Raw genomic sequence first — 24,320 nt, forward strand, 5'->3', positions numbered from 1 at the left:
TTGACATATAATATAAGTCAGGCTTATTGGTCTGTAGTGACCTGGTTCGGTTTTGTCTCCCTTTTTGTGGATCGGTATTACGTTTGGAATTCTCCAGTCTGTCGGTCCAACCCATGTCAAGAGACTGTTGCATGATCTTGGTTAGTGATTTGTAAATAACTTTATTTCTTCGAGTACTTTGCAAAAACTTATGAAAAGTAATCATTTAGTATATTTGCTATATTTTTCTTTTCATCTATGATTTTGCCATTTGAATGTTCACTTGCTATTATAAATATTGGAAAAACTTTTTGGAATTGGTTTTAGCACCCTTAGCAATGATCATTTCCATCTACCTCTTGGTCTTTCTAACTTCCTTTTTGACTCGTGGCTGCAGTTTCAAGTACTCTTTCTGTGTACCTTGTTCTTGGTCACTTTTAAAACGTAAAAAGTACCTTTTCTCTCTCTGAATATTTTTTCCACCCCCCACAACCACCACACAACACATTTGGTCAATGACTTTATAACGTAAATACAATTTATTAAATATTTGCACAGAATATATTCAACAAGAATACAAACAGAATAAATAACTTCATATCAACCTCATTATCCTTCAAACCAGATTACAAGAGACGAGACAATATACAAAACATCTGTGTTCAACACGAGTCAGACGTGTAAATGAGTTACAAAATGTATCCCAGTCTTTTGAATGAGTTGGCCTGTGGGGGCAGATGTAACACGCGTGTACCTGGTCTGGGCTCAGCTCTTGGGGTGGTACACTGGGGGCAGTATCCTGCGGGAGTTAGTTTTCACCCAGGGGTGCTCCAGCACTTTTTTCAGAGGCAGCCGCATGGTGGGGCAGTGCCTCAGGAGGCTGGAGATGAGGTCCCGTGCACCAGGGGAGACTATGCTGGGGAACTGCATATCCACCTAGGGAGGGTGAGAAGAGGATTTTACACTCTGGTGGCTTGGTGGTCCAGTTGATAAAGAAAGTGGCTAACTATACCCTGCCCAAATGATCTTCAATGGCAAATGCACACAGACACTACAATACATTGGTTGTGAGGCTTGGTGGTCCAGTGGTTAGAGAAAGTGGCTTGTTACCAGGAGGTTCCCAGGTCAATCCCATCTCAGCCCTGACTCACTGGGTGACCGAGCAAGTCACTTAACCTCCTTCTGCTCCGTCCTTCGGATGAGACGTAAAACCAAGGTCCTATTGTAGTCCAGCAGATTGGTGCAGATTTAAGGATATGTGGGTTTTATGCTAAAGCACCAAAGTTTGCACATGTATAGGTTTGACCTACTTCTCAATATTAGATATGGAGCCCAATTGAAATTTTTCCACACATGCTCAAAATTCACTTTTACTGATGTTTGGTTTGTAAATCACATAGATCACTTTTTTGGTTATAAAATTATTAATATAAACATGTTACTCACTCCGATACATGACTTAAAAACATTGTGATCATAACTAATCCTTGACCACAAAGGCTTTTTACCTACATACACAAGGAGGAGGTTTAAGGTGCAAACAAGCCTCTTATATAAAAGTTTGTTCAATTAAATAGTGCTTAATATATCTGGATAGCTATTTAAATTCCTAAAGAAACATACATTTGTTGAGTATGTGTTTAATAAAATGATTATTGTGAAGGGATCTTTAGCATATGGTCCAAGCAAAATCGCAATGCAAAACATCCTAGAGATTCATTGCGGTTTGGAACTTGATATGAAACAGCTATCTAAAACTTTGGCAGATAAATCCTACTGAAAACATTCATGTTGCACAACGGAAACAGGCACCCCTTAAAATGCCAGATTTTGAATGAAACTTTTCCCTTTTCTGTGTGTGTTTTAGGTAAAACTGTTTCAGTAATTAACATATCATGTAAAATGGTATATAAAATTGAATAAAGGAAGATAAATGTAAATACATATATAGCCTATGTATAAGCTATATATGTAGTTAGTTAAATTTTAAAAATGTAAACCAACAGACTAGAACAGCTAGCTATAGTAATGGATATGAAGTCAGGGTGACGCGGTGTGAAAACCCTTTACAGTCAGCACTCACATATCCGACCCCAAAATTAGTGTTACTAAAGTGACGGATAAACATGTGAGATGTATATCTGCTTAACCCTTATTGGACCTGTGTCAGACCAGGTCCAACATGACAGTTATCCCTTTCCGATCTGATGTCAGACCCTGTTCAACAAATACGTCAAGCACAGGTCTCTAGTTGTTTTTTCTTCAGAAAAAGCAAGACAGAAATAAAGACAGCTGCTTCCACATCCAGTGCTCGAAGAATATCACATTCGTTTGCAGAGCTTTTTGATATGTTATAGTAATAAAATAATGACTTGAATCGCATTATTGAGGAGTTTGGCGATAAAACGATGATCAGGACATGATTTATCATCAGTATGCACGACTATGAAGAGGTATGTGATAAATACAGCCAACAAGGGGTGGGGCGGGGTTGGAGATGCAGTACTGTGTCCTGTTGATATACAGTGCCTTTTAAACCTGTTTTACTTTGAATAATTACTTTTAAACTGCGTGTGTAAAATCAACAGCGCATGTGAAAATAAAATTGGACCTGACGCGCCTGACATCCAGCTGAATAAATGGACCGCTAAGGGTTAAGGATTGCCTGTGTTCCACTGAACACTAAGAATAAAATGTCAAATATACATAGGATGTACTATCGTTGGCTTTATGGATAAGTGCTATATTTTAAGACTGTACATAATGACATGACTCTGAAAATGCTACTTGCCTAAACAAGGACTGCACGTGAACCGTATTACTCTACATAAATTAATTTATTCTAAACTCCAAAACGTGCAAAGACAAATTTTGCGTTATGGTTCACAGGAATTGCAGTTCTCGCTCGCTTGTGTGTCAGACAACGCGTATGACATATAAGCCTATTGGCTTAGGAATAGAAAAATGTATTTTAATAAGACTAAGAGTCGTTTGACATTTATCTGGGTGATGAACATTCGTGTGCTGACTGTATTCTATTTTTAATATGTTAAACTATTTTGTATGTAGCTTCTGTATTAAATATTGCTTTCCATCTGTATTAATTGTAGAGAAAGTGTTTCCTTTTTGTATCTCTTATTTTTTGGGCCAGCTCTTAATTTCTATTTTAGAATAAAGAAATAACTCCAAAAACCTTTGGTTGCTTCACTAGTAATTCACAAGTGTACACCTAATGTAATACTCATTTTAACAAAACATGAAATTATGTACCACACTGTACTTCACATAGGACACTAGATGAATTTGCTTCTAATTTATTTATTTAATGTTTGTTTTGCTGAATGACCAATTTATAATAATTTCATCCAGGACTTGACAACGCTCAAAATCAGGAGGAGTGAAGTGTTTGGGCTCTAGTGCTTCAACAGTCCTTTATAGGGGTGTAACAATATGACATGCATCATGATAGTTGGAATGGTCCTGATGGGACCACTTTGTTAAAAAGACAAAGAGTATTTCACTCCAACTATAAAAACACATCCATTGATTCAATAACCACACTGAACTACAGGGAGCTGTGCAGTTATGCTTTTGGTATTGCAACAGTTGGTTGGTTGAGGGGTACCCTGATGGCAGGGTGACCCTGACACTGACCTTCGTGATCCGGGAGTAGGTCTCAGCGTGGCTGGCGGACTCGAAGGGGGGGTGCCCCACCAGGAACTCGTAGCAGAGCACCCCCACACACCACAAGTCTGCATTCTCATTGTAGGTCTTCCCTTCTATCATCTCAGGGGAGAGGTAGTCCAGAGTCCCGCACATAGTCTTGCGCCTGTGGGGGGGTGGGGTGGAGAGAGAAGAGTGGAGCAAGAGGAGAGGTGGTTCACAAAGGGCAGCAGGCCATTCATCATAGAATATTCTTTAAAAAACTTAATCATTTCATGCATTAAATATTGAAAATAGCTTTATATGAAGGGGGGGGGGAAGAGATGGAGAGAACGACAGCATCTGGCTCATATGGATGAAGGTGTCTGCCGAATCAATAACACTCATGAAGTTACACTCCCTGCATAACTTACCCGAAAAGTTCATGTTTTAGTAATAATGTGAAATAGTGATACAATACCCCTGCCCCCTCACACACGGTCCCTCCCCTAGCAGGGGGTCTCACACCCCCCCCCTCACCTCATGGAGGGCGCGTGCACGGACCAGCCAAAGTCAGCTATCTTGAGCTCCCCCCTGAAGCCCAGGAGCAGGTTCTCTGGCTTGATGTCTCGATGGATCACTTTTTGCTCGTGGCAGTACTGCAGGGCGTCCGACACCTCCTCCATATACTGCAGAGCAACACAATGACAATTAAAATCCATCCATTGTCAACACCTCCTCCATATACTGCAGGGGGGGCACTCCTCAATACTCTTCTATCCGGACAGCCAGTTTGTAATGCAATCTATCAGCTCCTAATACTACCACTGTTCTGTTTGTAGTTAGTTTGATGACATGGCAGAATGACCCGCCCCTCTGTATAGCGCTGCCTTGCCCCCCACCCCCCTCACCGTGGCGCTGCGTTGCTCGTCAAAGCGCTGGCAGCGCTGCAGCTCCTTGTACAGCTCCCCCCGCGGTGCGTACTCCAGAATCAGAAACACACGCTTGCAGTCGTGGAAGTAGTTATAGAAGCGGAGGATATTGGGGTGCCTGCAGGGGGGACGAGAGCGAGCAGACAGTCATTAACACAGAGCAGCACAGCTGCATATCCAACTCACTCAGAACCAAAAGTAAAGGAGAAAAAGACAAGTCCAGTGATAAATTCATGACAAAGGGCACCACAAATCAAAAAAAAAAAAAAAAAAAGAAGGATTTGAACGATAATACCGTGCTCCCTCACTATAAGACTCTTGTAACGAGCCTCTGATATAACGCTCCTACAGCAGGTCCTCCAATTCCCAATACTAGTGATTCATGCAATATTTCTAGAGTAAATTTTTTGTAAAATATAGCGTGGACTACACGGTGCTTTATGCATGGTTAATTCATGGAAAGTTACATTTTTGCTTTACTCCATGTGCATTAGAGGGAGTTCTGACGCTCTTCGGTTATAACTCGTATTGTGTGTCCCGAGACCTGCGTTATAGCGAGGGAGCACTGTATATGGGAGTCCATTTCGAAAGGAACTGATAAGCCTGGTGTGTATGATTGATTGCCATGTGTTGAATTACCATCAGAGAAGACACTCAATTTCCACATGTTGACAAATATGTACCAGTCTTGATCATAGTTTTGTTAATAGCATTTTTGAACAGTTGTATACATCTGGCAGTTTTCAAACCTGTCGCATGGGCTGTGTTGCTACTGGTGTGTATGTTCATGTCACTGTGAAAGGGTCTCATCGCCAATTAAATCTCATTGCATCTGGTGTGTAGAGACCTTTATTTACATCCCTGTATATACTAATCTTGCCTAGGTCTGGACAGTCCTGTGCTCATAATACCAGGGCTGAAAATAAGACTCCTGTTGCATAGCAGTTTGATCCATTCCTGGTTTCACCGGAGTTTAATAAGACACACCTTAGCTTGTTACCTATACACACACTCACACTGTGCGAATCAAGTAGTAAAACCTGGAATTAAATCACACTGCTATGCAGTAGGAGTCTTATTACCATCCCTGCTATACATTATGGGGTAGTTCGTAGTTTACCTAGAAATAAAGCAGGTTCCCCCCCCACCTCACCTGAGACGGGACTGGATCTCGATCTCTCTGCGGAGCTGGTACTCCATTCCCTCCTTCTCTATCTGGGACTTGAACATGACCTTGAGCGCCAGTATGAAGTTTATCTCTCGATCTCGGGCCAGGTATACGTTCCCAAACTTCCCTTTCCCCAGCGGCCGGCCGATTTCGAAGTCCTTGAGAGAGAACGGCTCCCTGCAGAGGCAGGGGGATGGGAAAGACAGGGTCAACACACACACCAACAGGATACTGCTAGAAGAAACTAAGTTAGGCAGACAAGCGTTTGGGCAGGGGATTACTGAAACGAGAAGAAACTAAAACTGATAAAGGAATGAGTCCAAACACTGATCTGAGTTCTAACTGCGAATAAATGGCTCTTACTGGGCAGGAGGTTCAGACATTACTCTACCAGGACCTGCAAGGGAGACAAGTTTTTATAGTGAATGTTTGTAAGAAAAAACAACAACCTTTAAACTTTATATACCTATATAACATGTATTTATTTAATATCTAGGACTTTTATAGAAAGTGCCTGTATGGCACATTTCACTATAAATACATTTAGTAAAGTGTTGTACAGTACAGACAGTCTGACACCGAATACAGTCCAGAAATCAGCAACACCAAATAACTTGTGTTAAAGAAGGTCTGATCAAGTGCATGAGCACGGAGTGACTCCCGCTGCAGGACTGACCCAACACTGCCACAGTCCCACCACTGGCTTTGGAACTGCTCTTCACTTCATGCTGGGAACTATCGATCCTGAGAGGTGTCAAAAGCTGGAACAGAAAAGGAGAGAGACAAGAAAAAATAAACTATTAAAAGTCCAAGTGCTTAAAAGTGGTTTTAAAAGAAGTACGCCCAAGTGTGAGCCTGAACTGTCCCAAACGGTCCTAGTGTACATGGAGACATATGGTAACCTCAGTCTGGGGGGGAAACGACACAACACGACACCAATCCTGGTCCAGGAGAGCTTCAGGGTCTTCTGGTTTTCATTCTACCAGAGTTCTCATCTAACTTCACTGAATATTTTTTCCAGGTTTTTAGCCAATGATTTAACAGATACCCAGAAAACCTGCACGATTGTGGCTCTCAGGACCAGGGTTGGTCACCCCTGCCCTAGGGGGCTGGGCAGTAGAGGGCTTACCTTTGGTGTAGAGGTGCTAGGGTGCAAATTCTCTTTGGAAGACATGGTTCCTGAAAGAAAAGAGTTTTGAGCAGGAAGACGAAGATTACCTATAATATGGTTTCTTCATAGAATGATGAACTCCACACAACGTAAACTCCCGGTCTCCATGTCGTTGGGTCAGGACAAAGATCTGCCTCTTTCATTTTAATAATCCTCACTGGTGCCAAGTATGTGTTCCTCCTCCATAAAACCCCCACGTAACCCAATCCGGTTGTCCAAATTGACAAAAAAAAATAATTAGTAAAATGGAGAAAGGGGGACAGGAAGGTGTCATATAGGTGTGGAGTTAATCATCCTATAAAAAAAAACATATTTCAGGTAATCTTCGTCTTCTTACCTTGTATGATGAACTCCACACAACGTGAACTATACTAAAGTATGCAGACTAAAGGGTGGTAGGTTAGATGTTAGTAGAAGCAACCAGATAAAACTGAACGAGCAAAAGGTAGGTTGAGAGCAAGATACATTGCAGTAATATATTTGATGAAAGTATTGAAAAGATGCCCAATTAGCAACCCTGCAGATGTCCTGAATAGAAACAGATTAAAATGTTTGCCTTAGTAGCCACTCCCCTTACTGAGTGGGCTTTGATGCGTTTTGAAACAGTTTTGCTGTCAAGCCTGTAACAGAACTCAAGGCATTATGTTAACCAGTGTGAAATCATCTGTTTAGAGACAGGTTTCCAGTTGTCTGGCGAGTTGGAGATAAAAAGTTGCCCTGATGGTCTCCTACCGATGGTCCTGTGGATGTTGAAGTTTAGGGCTCCGACACCTATAAAAGATGGAAGTCTAGCTTCTTCCCTTGATTAGTGAGGTTTTGGGTAGAAATCTGGAAATGTTATGGTTTGATCCAGATGGAATTCGGTTGCCACCTTTGGCAAGAATTGAGGATTAGTTCTGCAAACAATCCTGTCCTTAAAGAACTGAAAATATGGAGCGTCAACAACCAGTTCCTGTAGCTCGCTTACCCTTCTTGCCGATGTCACTGCCATCAAGAAAGCCATTTTCCATGTCAGGTACTTCATGTCACAAGTTGTCATGGGCTCAAGTCGTGGTCCTATGAGCTTAAGTACCAGACTGAGACGCCATTATAGAATAACACATTTCCTTGGGGAGTTTCAATTGTTCACTCCTTGAACAAATCTGGTAACCAACGGAAGGGAGACCAGCCAGGTAGAATACTGGAGATTGCAGCAACATGTACCTTAATAGGAGGACAGGGAGAGACCCCTATGGAAGAAGTGGCTGAGGCAAGAAGTCTGAGAGGGTAGGCATCTTTGAGATCTATAGAAATCAACCAGTCCCCTAGTTGAACTGCCTTGATGGCAAAGTATCTTGAGTAATGGCCGTGGGTCTGTGAAGATAAGGGGACCTCTTGTATGGCATGGGAATGCAGCATAGTTTTTATTTCCTCTAGCAGGCAGATGCCCCTTGGCTTTGACCAATCTAATACTGCCTGGATAATGCCTGTTGATGGTGGTAAAACGTGGAACGGGATCTTGTAGCCATCTTGAATAAGCCTCAGTACACAGGGTCTGATGTATTCCCCCCCCAATTGGTTACAAAATGAGACACCCTTCTCGGGGTCAGGGGAGAGGAAGGAGATATAGGCCTGGAAAGCTGAGAAGATAAATGGTCAGGAAGAGGCAGAGGATCTACCTCCCTCTTTATGATCGCCACATACTACTCTGCGTTGTCTGAACCCCTGGCCACGTTGAAAGCGGCTCGGTCTGTTGAACCATGGTTGAGGTGACCGATTTCTGAATGATGTTTGTCTGCTGATAAAAAAACCTCTGTTGCACGAAGCACCTCTCCCTGTTGTAGAACAAAATCTTATAGCCTGTCTAGCCTCCTTCATATCAGACAGGGAATCTTTGAGGCTGGTGCCAAATAAAAGATCACCCTGAAAGGTTATCTCTGCAGACAGAGAGGATGTTCTCATTTGGATTCGCAGTCTTGCAGAGACTACATTAGCCACAGCTCTGGTGTTAGTATCAAGTCGCATTACATGCTGCTTGCAGTTAAACCTTTGCAGTATTTTTTTCCCCTTCTGCCAACTGCATGGCCACCTCTAGATTTTCAGGTGTAGGTGACTGCAAAATTGTAGACAGCTGGTCCCACAGCATATGCTGCTACTTTGCTGCATAGACCTGATAATTACTGACACACATGCTGCATGTGGAGGCAGAGTAATTTCACACACAAAAAGAAATCCCACACATGATCCACCCAAAGAAGCAGATCTAGAGGACATACCTGCAGCTGGTGTAGCCATGATAGTATCCAGTTGAGGCTGTTTGAAAAGATGTTTTTTATGATCGACTAGTACCCTGTAGAATTAATCTACAGGCAGGCATGGTGCAGAAATAGCCGATTTCTTGCCAAATAGCCTCAACGGGCCTCCAGATTGCCTCATGGAAGGGGAACCCTTCAAAAGGCTTTATCCCTTGCATCCAAGATGCTAAAAGTCATCCTGATCTGCACAGGTTTGGGGTTGTACTTTGAGACAAGATGAACTCCTTCTCAGAAGGCATCTGCATATATAGGAGAGGGGCACCTGTGTACTCCAAAATGTCATCCTCGGGGGCGGAGTCAATGACATCATCTCCTAGGGTTGGGGCACCTGGAAAGTATTGCTCCTTAGTACTTCAAGGTGCAGCAGTACCAGATCTTGCTGTGAGTTACAGACTGTGAAGGTAGAAGCTGCTGGAGCCTCTGCAATGGCAGTCGCTGAATTCGCCGGCACATCTCTCTCCCTGCTGCGGGAGTGTGTGGATTTTCCTCATTCTTTTCCTTGGAGGAGAAAAATCTAAACTCCGATATGCTCTGGGGCTGCATGCTTTTTTAGAAGTAGAGGGTGTAGAATGACTTATCAGAACAGTAAACTGACAGTGGGGAAGAAACTCCCTTGCGAGGTCAGAGTGACTGACATGTCTACACACAAACATAAATCTGTGTTAGAAGATGGAGAAAGTGGTGAACCACACTTAAAACAAACAGAAGGCATAGAAACAGGAAATACGAAAAATAAATAAAGGAGAGAGAGAAGTATTAGCTTCCCTCCTAACAAAATTAAAGCAGTAAGCGAAACTAGTCCTTACTGAAGCAAATGCATGAGAAATTTGGACAGCTGCAATGGGTTTATGGAGGAGAAGCACATACTTGGTGCCAATGAGGATTATGAAAAAGATCTCTGGGAAAGAGATCAGGTTCTCTCCTGACCCAAGCAACATGGAGGAAACCAGGAGTTCACACTGTGTGGAGTTCATTATACGAGGTAAGAAAGTATATTTTTAATTGTTTATCCTACAGAATAAAACTAAATTTGCAACAACTTTAGAAATACTAAAAGCAACTTATAAATCTGAATGACACTCACCCTATTTCTATGTTAATTTCATTTTTTTTTTTTTTAACTACAAGTCACTCTAGGTCTTCAATATCTTTATGGTTTAGTTAATAGAGCTACACTTATGAAGATGAGTTCTACTGCGTGTGTAATGGTTTAACCAGCTAAATTAGTTACACCCTCTAATAGGGGAGAAAGGAAGTGCAACATATTGGGGGGGGGGGGGGGGGGGGGGGGGCGGAAGCAGGCCTATATAATTATGCCATTCTCTGTGACCGAGGCTACAGCAGTGGTCCTCAAAATAATTTGGGCACAGCCATAAATTGATCTTACTTGGCTGTTTGCGGGCATTCGGACTATTGCATGGGTTCTTAGCTTAAACACTGCGACATACAGTAATATTTTTTTAATTACACACACAGAGCATCAAAAGAAAACTTACATTTGGTATCAAAAGAAACTTCACTTACATTTGGATAAAATTCAGTAGATGCAATTAAAAAAAATGACATTTCAGCAGGTGCAGTGACTTTTTATTGTGCCGATTAACAACGGACATCACAAAGATTCTGCAAAACGGTCGGTTGATCTCAGGCAGGTGTTGGGACTCTTGGTCTCCCAGTTCGTGGCCTGTCGTTGGATAAAGGCGCATGATAGACAGATAGATAAACAAGGTATTAAAGGATGCATCATCATTCCAGGTTTCCAAAGAAAATAGCGAGGATACATCTACTGTTGCCAGCCAAGAATGTCAAGTGTTGATAAATCTGACAAGATTTCCTTCCCCAGTCCATCTACATCAAGCACAAAAGGTAAACCAGCTCAAGCGTGTTTTGGGATACTTTTTTGGATACAATCTGATCCGAGGCTTTCCGAGTTATCATTTGACAGTCAACAAAACTGCTTCTGTCGGTAAGAACGACTCTATATCATCATCATCAATGTCAATGTCATTAATGTTTTTATTATTGCTTTTAAGACTGCAACTGCTTTTCCAATGAATAGACATCTGGAAAGATCGCTCCAGATGGCAGCTGGGAAAAAATAATAATTGCTTCGACAAGTTACAACCAAGGAGCATATTCAGGCACAGAATGCACAACGAAAAGGACTGGGAAAAGGCCCAAAGAGCCATTATAGGAAATGATAACAAAAGACAGTTATTCATCATCTCAAATGTTCTCTGGCTAACAAAAGAACACATTGCCATCTCTAAAGCCACGCATCTGTGCAGGTAGGAATTATTTTATAAATTGGTTTGCTTATTTATCCTACAGTCATAGCATTAATTCAATACTCGTTCAGCATGAAAACGTTATGTCTTTTCTATAAGGTTGATGGAAAGTCACGGTGTATCTGTGGGTGCTCACCATAGAAGCAAAAACTAAGCTTGGCAGTTTGTGGATGCATTAAATGAACCAGTTGAATCAGAGACTTTGAATGGTGTGCGAGAGCATCTGTTTCACTCTTTGATTTGACAAAAGCACTGACATAGCTACAGAGAAGCAACTGTTGCTTTTTGTGAAATATCCATCAGAAGTTAGTTTAAATTTAACTTGTAGTGGATGTCATTATATATAAAAGTATGTGGTTAATGTACATTTCGGAAACATAAAACTAGTTAGTATACATAATATAAAAAAACTTCCTGCCTGCCTCCCTGCACCGTCAGGCAGGGTAAATCCGAATGTATGGTAAAGCCACGTTCTCGATCAGTGTAAGACGCCCAAAACACTCCACACTGAGTGTAATGACCGTACGTTCAAAAAACACTCTGCTGCGCTTTGAATCTACGTTCAAAACACTCTTTTTCAAGACCACAACACTATAGCTATGTACACTGAAAACAATCCCCTCAAAACACCATCATATCAATAAACAGTGCAATACGTACATATACTATTTGCTTAAATAAATAAAAACAGCCACATTTAACCCATTACTTTTATTTAGTCAATGTGTTGTTAAGATAGAGAGATAGATAGAGAGATAGGACAGATAGGATAGATAGATTAGATATAGACACACACACACACACAGCTCTGGAAAAAATTAAGAGACCACTGCAAAATTATCAGTTTCTCTGGTTTTACTATTTATAGGTATGTGTTTGGGTAAAATGAACATTTTTGTTTTATTCTATAAACTACTGACAACATTTCTCCCAAATTCCAAATAAAAATATTGTCATTTAGAGCATTTATTTGCAGAAAATGACAACTGGTCAAAATAACAAAAAAGATGCAGTGTTGTCAGACCTCGAATAATGCAAAGAAAATAAGTTCATATTCATTTTTAAACAACACAATACTAATGTTTTAACTTAGGAAGAGTTCAGAAATCAATATTTGGTGGAATAACCCTGATTTTCAAGTTTTCTTCCAGGACAACCTTGTACTTGGCTTGATTCATGCCAAAGCTGCCCGATTCTAGCCTTGCTGAAGCACCCCCAGATCATCACCGATCCTCCACCACATTTCACAGTGGGTGCGAGACACTAACCGTCTAACCATCAGACGACCAGGTGTTGGGCAAAGCTGAAAATTGGACTCATCTGGGGGTGCTTCAGCAAGGCTGGAATCGGGCAGATTTGTCTTTGTGAAGGACGCATGAAGCAAGCCAAGTACAAGGTTGTCCTGGAAGAAAACTTGCTTCCTTCTGCTCTGACAATGTTCCCTAACTCTGAGGATTGGTTTTTCCAGCAGGACAATGCTCCATGCCACACAGCCAGGTCAATCAAGGTGTGGATGGGGAACCACCAGATCAAGACCCTGTCATGGCCAGCCCAATCTCCAGACCTGAACCCCATTGAAAACCTCTGGAATGTGATCAAGAGGAAGATGTATGGTCTCAAGCCATCAACAAAGCCGAGCTGCTTGAATTTTTGCGCCAGGAGTGGCATAAAGTCACCCAACATCAATGTGAAAGACTGGTGGAAAGCATGCCAAGACGCATGAAAGCTGTGCTTGAAAATCAGGGTTATTCCACCAAATATTGATTTCTGAACTCTTCCTAAGTTAAAACATTAGTATTGTGTTGTTTAAAAATGAATATGAACTTATTTTCTTTGCATTATTCGAGGTCTGACAACACTGCATCTTTTTTGTTATTTTGACCAGTTGTCATTTTCTGCAAATAAATGCTCTAAATGACAATATTTTTATTTGGAATTTGGGAGAAATGTTGTCAGTAGTTTATAGAATAAAACAAAAATGTTCATTTTACCCAAACACATACCTATAAATAGTAAAACCAGAGGAACTGATAATTTTGCAGTGGTCTCTTAATTTTTTCCAGAGCTGTATATACATACACACATACACACACAATATAAAAAATACCAAAATTTCAAAAGTATTCACTTTGATGCTAGGATAGTATTGTCTACAAGGTGCCAGAAATTTCAATATTGTAATGCAGAACCTAATTCTAGAAAATGCTGGATTGTAGGTAAGCATTCTTGGAGTATAAAAGGGTTTGGATGATTGCTGTCATTACCAAGAAGTCAATATGGTAAAAGTAAAAAGCTATCTGAAGACCTTAGGCAGAAAATTATTCATAAAGCTGGAGAGGGATACAAGAAGATTTACAAGCATTTGAGTATCCCAATTTCAACTTGTGCTTCTATTATCAACTATAAGACTCATCGTACTGTCACAACTCTCCCTTGGTCTGGAAGAAAGAAGGTTATTTCACCAACAAGTAAAAATTGTGAGGAAGGTTAATAAATTCAAGACCGACTGCCAAAGATATTCAAAATGAATTGGCTGCAAGTGGGACTGGGGTTTCCATTTCAACCATAGGTCGAGTATTGCATGGTGAACGTCTCAATGGTCTGAGGCCAAGGAAAAGCCACTGTCAAGAAAATGACAAAAGACAAAATCGCTTAAAGTTTGCAAAACAGCATTTGAATGATGGATATGAGTTCTGGTCAAAGGTTTTGTTGATTGATGAAACAAAACAAAAAAAAATATTTGGTCATGCTGATAGTCATTACATTTGGAGAAAGTCTGGTGAGGCGTACAAAGAAAATACCATACCTACTGTCAAGCATGGAAGTGGTAATATCCTTCTATAGGGCTTTTTCCTCAGGCACAGGAAATTTAGTTTCAATATAGGGGTTGAATGAATTGAAATCTTTCTCCATGAATATGTGCGTTTAACACAGGGTGGAACTAGGATAGGTGACTCAGCGTCTTGTGAAATGTAATATCTGTCTCCCTAAATGTAACGAGACAATACCATACTCCCCCCCCCCCCCCCCCCCCCCCAAAACTGATTCCCTTGGAACACAAGTTAATCTTCTGCTGCATACAGATCTACTCCTTTGATCATTATGTTGTCTGCATGGAGACAACAAGTCTACCCATTTGATGATTATAAGAACATAAGAAAATTTACAAACAAGAGGAGGCCATTTGGCCCATCTTGCTCATTTGGTTGTTAGTAGCTTATTGATCCCAGAATCTCATCAAGCAGCTTCTTGAATGATCCCAGGGTTTCAGCTTCAACATCATTACAGGGGAGTTGGTTCCTGACCCTCACAATTCACAGTGTAAAAAAAATGCCTCCTATTTTCGGTTCTGAACGCCCCTTTATCTAATCTCCATTTGTGACCCCTGGTCCTTGTTTCTTTTTTTCAGGTTGAAAAAGTCTCTTGGGTCGACACTGTCAATACATTTTAGAATTCTGAATGCTTGAAATCAGATTGCCACGTAGTCTTCTTTGTTCAAGACTGAATAGATTCAATTCTTTAAAGCCATACGACATGCCTTTTAAACCCAGAATAATTCTGGTTGATCTTCTTTGCACTCTTTCTAGAGCAGCAATAACCTTTTTGTAGCGAGGTGACCAGAACTGAACACAATATTCTAGATGAGGTCTTACTAATGATTTGTAAAGTTTTAACATTACTTTTCTTGATTTAAATTCAACACTTTTCACAATATATCCGAGCATCTTGTTGGCCTTTTTTATTGCTTCCCCAGTCTAGGAAGACATTTCTGAGTCAACATAAACTCCTAGGTCTTTTTCATAGATTCCTTCTTCAATTTCAGTATCTCCCATATATTTATAATGCACATTTTTATTGCTTGCGTGCAGTACCTTACACATCTCTATTAAATGTCATTTGCCATGTGTCTGCCCAGTTCTGAATGTTGTCTAGATCATTTTGAATGATCTTTGCTGCTGCAACAGTGTTTGCTACTCCTCCTAGTGTCGTCTGCAAATTTAACAAGTTTGCTTACTATACCAGAATCTAAATCATTAATGTAGATTATGTAGATCCCTGTGGTACTCCACTGGTTACCTCACTCCATTTTGAGGTTTGTCATCTAAAATCAGTACTTTCTGTTTTCTACATGTTAACCACTCCCTAATCCATGTGCATGCATTTCCCTTGAATCCCTACTGCGTTCAGTTTGAGAATTAATCTTTTATGCAGGACTTTGTCAAAAGCTTTCTGGAAATCTAAATAAACCATGGTGTATGCTTTGCAATTATCCATTGTCAATGTTGCATCTTCAAAAAAATCAAGCAGGTTAGTTAGACACGATCTCCCTTTCCTAAAACCATGCCGACTGTCTCCCAGGATACTGTTACCATATAGGTAATTTTCCATTTTTGGTCTTATTATAGTTTCCATAAGTTCACATATAATAGAAGTCAGGCTTATTGGTCTGTAGTTACCTGGTTCGGTTTTGTCTCCCTTTTTGTCTCTGGATCGGTATTACGTTTGCAATTCTCCAGTCTGTTGGTACAACCCCTGTGTCAAGAGACTGTTGCATCATCTTGGTAAGCGGTTTGTAAATAACTTTAATTTCTTTGAGTACTATTGGGAGGATCTCATCCAGCCCAGGGGATTTGTTTATTTTAAGAGCTCCTAGTCCCTTTAACACTTCTGCCTCTGTTATGCTAAAGTTATTTAAAACTGGATAGGAACGGGTCAACATGTGGGGCATGTTGCCTGTATCCTCCTTTGTAAAAACTTGTGAAAAGTAATCATTTAATATATTTGCTATTTTTTTTTCTTTGTCTATGATTTTGCCATTTGTATCTCTTTACACCTTTAACCTTCTCTCCTTAGCAATGCTCATTTCTATCTCTCTCTTAGCCATTCTAACTTCCTTTGACTTGTGTTTGCAGTTCCAAGCACTCTTACTGTGTACTTTGTTCTTGGTCCCTTTTAAACGCTCTGTAAAGTGCCTTTTTTAGCTGAATATATATATAATACATATTTTTAATTGATCTATTAAACCATTTTTGCCATTTTGTTTTAGGATGCAATTGTTTTGCGCCTCTAGTACATCATTTTTAAAAAACAGCCATCCTTTTTCCATGGATGTTTTCTCTATTTTACTCCAATCTACTTCTGTTAGTCTGTTTCATTCCTTCATAGTTTGCCTTCCTAAAATTGTAAACCTTAGCTTTAGTCATTACTTTTGTGGTTTTAAAAAGCACTTCAAAAGTTTGCCAAATGTTCTCTGACCTCTGTTTTAGTTACTCTGTCTTCATTATTTGAAAAGACTAAATTAAGGTATGCCTCCCCTCTAGTCAGTGCCTCGACAAATTGCGTTAGGAAGCAGTCATTTGTCATTTCCACCATTTCAATTTAGTCTGTCGGTGCTCCCCACCGGGTTTTCACATTTTATATGGGGGAAGTTGAAATTGCCCATTAATATGGCTTCTCCTTTGCAGGACACATTTCTAATGTCATTGTAGAACAGATTATTTTGCTTGGTGCCTGAATTTAGCGGTCTACAGCATGCCCGTATTATTATGCCCTTTGAATCTTTGTACATTATTCTGACCCATACTGATTCTGCGTGGATTTTTTCTTCCAGATTTAACACCTGGGCTTCAAGACTATTTTTGATGTATAGCGCTACTCCTCCACCTCTTTCCTATACAGTGTATACTTACTAATATTATATTAGTCTCCATCACTCTTGGATAACCAAGTTTCTATAATACCTATCACATCATAGTTACCTGTTAGTGCATTAGCTTCAAGTTCTAACATTTTGTTTTGAGACTTCTAGCATTTAGATAAATACATTTATGGCTGTCTGACAGAAATATAATAAATCTTGGTTGTAAGTCTCTCTCTCGGCCTGTGAGAGCGCTAAGCAGTGAAAGTAGAGTTCTTTGGACGTGCTGGCCTGACAGTTTTTTCCCAGGGTTTGGAAGTCGGTCAGTCTGGAAGAAGCCGTGACTCCGTTGCAGGAATGTATTGACCCAGAAGGGAAACTACGTAGCAGCTGCAGATTGTAGAGACAGCTCATTTACCAAGGGGTCATGCCTGCTAGCATAAAGGGGGGGGGGGGGGGGGGGGGAACAGAAAATCGCAATCTACTCCTTCGCTTGGTTTTTAGAGACAGAGAAGTGGAAAGACCGGGAAAGACCCAGAGAAAACTAAAAAGTATTTGAGTGTTTTTTGTTTGTTTGTCGTGGTTAGTAATTGTCTTTGTTTGTGAATCACCAGATGGCTAACACGTATCCGGAGCTGTCGCCTTGAGCCAGCACTAAACAGAAACACCAGTCACTTAATAAAATTGTTATCACCCACCACGAGCACTACTGCACGCACCCGGACTGGTGACCGTGTCCAGTATTATTGTGGGGTGGATAACGTGTATTTATTGTTTGGGTTGCAACTCATTATTATTGTTACCTCCGTGAATTACACATTGGTGTGTATTGCCGGAGGTTTGTTTGGTCGCCAGACTGGGATTAAAAAAAAGACCGCTTTTCCAAATGATTTACAGCTTCTGGTTGTGATTATTCCTGCACTGCATCACCTCTGCACCTGTTCTCACTCAGCAGCCACTTTGCCACACGGTCTTACCTGAGTTGTTGCCGTTGTTCTAATGTAGTCTCCCTTCTGTTTTTTTGTTGATTTATCACCCCTTCCTTTCTAGTTTAAATGCTTCTGAACCTCCGAGGATTCTTTCTCCGAGTAGATTGGTTTCCCAACCCTCCGTATTTTGATTCAGTACATTCGCACAGTTACAGTTTCTAACAGTGAATTGTTATGTTGGTTAACTCAGTTCGCTTTAGCTGAAAAACATTTGGGGAAAATACAAATGTAACTACTGTAAACATCTACGTAAATGCTTTGAACTTAATGTACTGTAAGGTGTTGTGCACGTAGGAGTATTTTGAAAGTAATAAATGCTTTGAAGATTAATGTATAGTGTTTTGAAAGTACGTAGGGTGGTGTTTTGAACATAGAGTGTTTTGAACGTACATTGAAAACACTCCCCAGAAGTTTTTTTTTTTTGTGTGTGTGTGCGAGTGTTGTGAGTGTACTACACCGGCAAATAAATATAAGCACAGTAAATGTGTAGAATAAGCATGTAGAAGGATGATAACTGCAAAATTAACATGCACATCATCAACTCTATGATCAACTTTTATAAGGGTAACATTATTTGCTTCTTAGTAAAACAAAACTATAACCTACTACACATAAGCTGCAAATATATCTATTGTTCAAACATTAAACTTGACAAACAGCAACCTCGTACCCAAGATGTGGGTTATACAAGGATTACTTAATCACATTAAAAGTTACCCTTCAGATGGTAAATTAAATAGAAATAAACCTGTGCAGACAAAGATGAGTTAACGTCTGTTTATAAAAAAAATCATCTACCTAAACAACTATCCATACGTGGCCAATCCGACAGGTAATTTATATATAAAAATAGTAAATAAACCAACTTGAAAGAAAACCGGCAAACGCGTCCTAAATATATTACTACTGTAATGACATTAGTAAGGTATGTGTGAGCAATAACAAAAGATACAAAAATAAATATTCAATGCTCTTACCTTCGGTGTCTACAGCGAAAAGATCCAGAAGCTCTTCATCCTCCAAATCAGGATCCTCGACTCCACTGGAGTAATCACAATTACCCCCATTCTCCAAAACTAACTACCTTGCGAGATCACTTGCCAAATTCCATGTTCCAAATGAGCTGTTTTCACTGCAAACTACAAGTACATCCTGAGATGCGTTCAACTAGGCGAACTTCCGAGACTAACTGTTAGCTTTGAACAGGTCTAGTTGAACGGTTTACTTAATATTCCAGGGACATTTCAAATATGCAACACATCCTAAAATCCAAAAGCAAAAAAGGCAGATTAGCTATTTTAACCCTTTGTGGTCCTATGTCGGACCTGGTCCGACATTGCAATTATTCCTATCCGGTCCAATGTCGGACCCTGTCCGACATCATCAACGAGACGCAAAAAACGGGTTTCTAGTCGTTTTTTCTCCGGAAAAAGCCGAGAAAACCATTCAATGGCCGAGTGGGAGCGACAGGAGCCGAGACAAACCGAAAAAAAGGGCGTATCTCATGAAGTCATACTTGCCCCTGGCATCTAATAATGGAAGCCATAAGGAAACAAGCTGGCTGTGACTGCATCAGCACTCAGAGAATATCACAGACATTTGCAGAGCTTTTTTCAGATGTTATAGTAATAAAATAATGACTTGGATCGCATTATTGAGGCGTTTGGTGATAAAACGAGTGATCCGGAGATGATTGATCGGTATGTATGACTATTATTATTTATTTCTTGGCATATGTAAAAGCTTTAGCGAATGAAAGGGTAGGGCGGGGCTGGAGATGCCTAGTGAGTGCTTTGTTGATATGCAGGGCCTTTTAAACCCGTTTGACTGTGGAAAAAAACACTTTTAAACAGCGCGTCAAATTAACTGCTCGTGTGAAAATAAATTGGACCGGACGCGCCTGACACGCACTTAATAAATGGACTGCAAAGGGTTAAAACTGAAATTTATATATATTTTTTTTCTTTCCTTTATCATAACAGCATACATATTTTATCAATTTGATCAAAATACCAATATTTTATAAATAAGTCGCATTATAATAAATATACCTGAAGTAACTTTCGGCTTTTTTTTGTCATATAAAAATGGACAAAACTTGTCCATCCCCAAGAGTCAAAGAAATGTTCTCCCAGCCTGTTGCCCTTTATTGTGTTATGCAAAACTACCTCTGCAGAGTGTTCGCCTCAGTCACCAAACCTTTGAGGCGAACGTACCAGCAATAGAAAAGTTTAAAACTGTAAGCAAACATTCTCCTAGCTCAGTGGCACTCAAAGTGGTGCCCGCAGATTCATGCCCGCGAAGCCAGGCCATCGTGCCCACGGTAGCTGACCTTAAATTATGGGTCATGAACACATTCCTGGCGGGTCGTAGCGTGGGGAAATAAATAAAGCTTTAACAAGTTTTCCAACAAATGCAGTCACAACAGCAGTCTGTTGACAGTGATGCTCACTTATGCTGTGCTTGTACTTATGACATTTTTATTTTTCCTGAAGGGCCTCTGCAATACGATTAACAAATTGAATATCTGCATTTTTTCTGCGGTACCCAATCATAAATTCGCTGGGTGGGACATACACTGTCTGTTTCAGTTGCAGGTACTGACAGCAAGTTTAACCAATTGGAGAGTCAAGTATCTGCCAAGTTTTACCCAGCTGTCCAATCATAAGCAAGCAGAGGTTGTTCACGGTATTCTGCATTAAAATTGAAGGCGAGTGAGTAGCCAATGGATAAGTGAAAGATCTGACCAGTGTCCAATCATTGGTGAGCAGAGGCGGGGTGTTAATATGCCAGGTAAGCACTTAATTTTGCAGACTTAGAGAAAAATACTACATTTCAGTATTTAGAATTTAATTCTCTCTCTCTCATATATATTATAACCAGACAAGGGAAACCCTGTAGTAGATTGTTACCAATCCACTTTCTCTGAATAATTGTACTGGAGATGAGCGATCTTTAAAACAGTAGTGTTGACAATTTACCAAATTGAAACAAAGCAACACGCTATCTATACTCTTATTTTTGTTTATTCATGGTTATCTGCGTAAACATGCTATTTAAAAATATTTGCATTACGTATTTTATATAAATTATTTAAAGAATAAGCACAGCATGCACAATTACTGCCCGAGACTTGGCCTTATCAGAGTGAGCCAAGAATAACTCCCACTAAAACTCTTAATATATATTGTTATACTCTCTGGTTTGAATTGTGTCTGTCTAGGGAAGACAGTGTTTAAGATAATAACCTATGCAATAGTCAGCGTGCCTGCAAACAGCCAAGTAAGATTTATGCCCGTGCCCATATTACTTTGAGGACCGCTGTCCTAACCTCAGGAGCGCTGTGAAACTGTGGGGCCCCAAACATTCGGCTCAGCCCTGAGGTAAATCATACAGGACTTGCCGAGTGGATTTCTACTAAACTATTGTTTCAACTTTTTTTTTTTTTTTTTTTAAAACACACACACACACACACACAAGTGAAAAATAAACTAGCGGGCTTTGTGAAACTGGACAAAAAAAAGTTCCTAGAGTTACTTGGTTAGGATTACAAACACAGCAATTCTGATGCTGTGCAAATCAAATACCTAAAGTCTGAAGCCTTGATCAAAGTTAAATGAGATATTGATTATCAACGCAACAATAATATTTTGTTAAAACCAAACGTATTGTAGCGTTCTACAAAAAAACATTTTAAATTAAATCAATTAAACAAATTAACACATCTGTTTCCTCTAATTTAACCTAAAGAGACCTTTAAAGCTTGATTAATTTGTGTTTAGTTAGGCCAATAAAAGGCATCACATCGCCTTCTCTGTCTACAAAATTATTAATAATTATTATTATTAAAATAGACTCGTCTATAAAAACGCTCTAAACTCGAAACGAAAGATAAAATTCAAACAAAATAAGCCTATAGTATATTAGTTAAAGGCATTTCGCCTTAAGCCGTCGTTGTTTTATTTATTTATTTATTTATTTATTTATTTATTTTCATACCTTGATATTTATCCTAATTCATCTGCGCGTCTCTCTGAACTCAATCCAACGACCGAGTTTCTTTCTTTCTTTCTTGCATCACACCTGCCAAGAAATTAAAAAAGCCTTCTCTCTCTTCTGATTGGATGCTTTCAGCCCCTCATTCGTGTCATTGGCTATCGGTTGGTTTACAGGTAAACAGTAGACGCAAGCTGATTAGACTCAAGCGTGCCATTCTTTCCCAAGTCCGCCAATCAGAACTCCCACCTCTCTTAGCGGTATTGCCAAAGCTGATAAAAGTACAGCATGTAATATAGACATTACAAAAGCATTATAAACATAAATATAAAAAAGGAAATAATGAAAAGGAAAAATTAAATAAAGATGTAGGAATGTAAAACGGAACACTGGTAAATAAACAAATAAAATATTATGTTAAAGGTTTATGAAAGTCACAATAGTGTTTCTTTTCACTGTTTATGAAAAAATACACTCAGCTATATACACACTTATACTTACGGGCATCTATTTGTAACTGAAAATAATAAAAGTGATATTTTTATGGATACTCAAGAAGTAGCATAATTTCCATCGAAAATGAATTGTCATGGGTGCCGGGATATTTCAAGTACGTCGTTTACCTGGCGTTTACGTCTCCATTTGGTACTTCCAAAATGTTTAAAAAACACTTTTGTCAATATCAGAAAAAAGATTGTTAATATAATGTATAATTTAGATATTGTATAACGTCATGCAATCAAAAGAAACTACAAAATGTATCGCAAAAGTCTACCGGAAGCCATAATAGAACAGTATTGCGCATTAGATTTTGAAATGTAGGCTTTTAATTTACGTTAGGATAATTTATTCTCATTGTATATTATATTAATAAAAATATTACATTAAAGAATTTACATTTGCATATTTTAATGCTTTGTCCATAGACTTATATACTTATGTATTTTGCTCGCTCAACTGTTCAAACTGAATAAATCAGCAAATGTTCTTCCTATAAAATGTGAAATACAGGAAAGCATGGAGCTGTTCCAGCATCCCCAGCTCAGAAAACTGGCGAGCTCCACAAAGGCGCCAAGGGCTCCATAGCCAGAGCACAGCCAGCCCTATTCTATAGTACTCCAAAGCCAGTACAGAGTTAGATGTGTGCATGGAGATTGAGGTATAATAATTGGGCACAATAAATGAAATAACAAGACATTCATTTATTTATACATGCTAGCTGTCATAATCTGAAATGTTTAGGCTTTTATAGGACTTAACATTCTAAAACAATGTTTACAGCAAAACCACCCAACTAAATAAAGAAGAAGAGGAACTGAAACTGAATATCTCCCCCAGGCCAGCTGAGACTGGTTCTGTTATTCACGTTTTCAAGAGCGATATCATGTGATCAAGAATATTTCATTTTTATTTAAAGACTGTGACATAAATACAGTGATTCTTGGTGGTAAATCTCCCTCCCGACCTGTGAGGGCGCTGTGTAAAGGGAACAGAGTGTCCTGGACTCAGATGGCCAGACAATTCATTCCAGGGTTGGAAGTCGGCCATCTTAGAAAGGGGGCAGAGTCACAATACTGCAAGTCATTGCCCCAAAATGGTCGCCAATGTGTCAATTGCGGATTAGAGGAAAAGCGATTTTCCCCGCTACCATAGGGGGTGTGACTAGTGGTATAAAAGGGGATGTGGCGTAGCAATCTGTTCCTTCATTTGGTTAAAGCTTTGAACCTGAAAGGACCCGTATTGTACTGTATTGTGAGTGTTTTGTTTGGTTTGCTAATTGTTACTTGTTATTATTAGACGGCTAACACGTTCTGGAGCTGTTGCCAGAGGCCAGCACTTACCCGGAACATCACTGCACTGGAGCATGATAAATTGTATTTACAGCACGAGCACTACTGCACTCACTGAGGACTGGTGACCGTCTATGTGTTTTGTGTATGTGTTTTGAATACTGTGTACATTGTCTGCCCCATGAATTAAATATACAGAGCAGTACAAATCGTTGTGTATTGCCTGTATCTCATTATTATTTCTGTTGGCCAGGTTTTTTTTTATTTTTTATAAATTTAGTCGTTGCCAATTATTTTTATTATTTTCACCCAATTTAGAATGGCCAATTATCTTTTTAAACTCAGCTCACCGCTACCACCCCTGTGCTGACTCGGGAGGGCGAAGACGAACACACGCTGTCCTCCGAAGCGTGTGCCGTCAGCCGACCGTTTT

At 39.8% G+C, this 24,320-nt stretch overlaps 1 protein-coding gene across 2 annotated transcripts; it reads right to left on the reverse strand.

Moving 5' to 3' along the window:
* Positions 1–495: 495 nt before the first annotated feature.
* LOC117407894 (aurora kinase B-like) lies at positions 496–22,194 on the reverse strand. Of its 2 annotated transcripts, XM_059015498.1 has the most exons (9): positions 22,101–22,194; positions 6,851–6,900; positions 6,398–6,482; positions 6,085–6,118; positions 5,707–5,898; positions 4,533–4,671; positions 4,162–4,310; positions 3,634–3,808; positions 496–915 (listed from the first exon to the last, which is right to left on the reverse strand). In XM_059015498.1, exons 2-9 carry the CDS (start codon positions 6,893–6,895, stop codon positions 745–747), a joined length of 990 nt encoding a protein of 329 aa, XP_058871481.1. In that variant the 5' UTR covers positions 6,896–6,900; positions 22,101–22,194; the 3' UTR covers positions 496–744. The 2 variants fall into 2 exon arrangements, with proteins under 2 accessions (XP_058871481.1, XP_058871482.1); XM_059015499.1 differs by lacking the exon at positions 6,851–6,900 and having other exon boundaries at positions 22,101–22,168.
* Positions 22,195–24,320: the final 2,126 nt, after the last annotated feature.

The sequence above is a fragment of the Acipenser ruthenus genome, chromosome 50, assembly GCF_902713425.1.
Source record: "Acipenser ruthenus chromosome 50, fAciRut3.2 maternal haplotype, whole genome shotgun sequence".
Taxonomy (NCBI): domain Eukaryota; kingdom Metazoa; phylum Chordata; class Actinopteri; order Acipenseriformes; family Acipenseridae; genus Acipenser; species Acipenser ruthenus.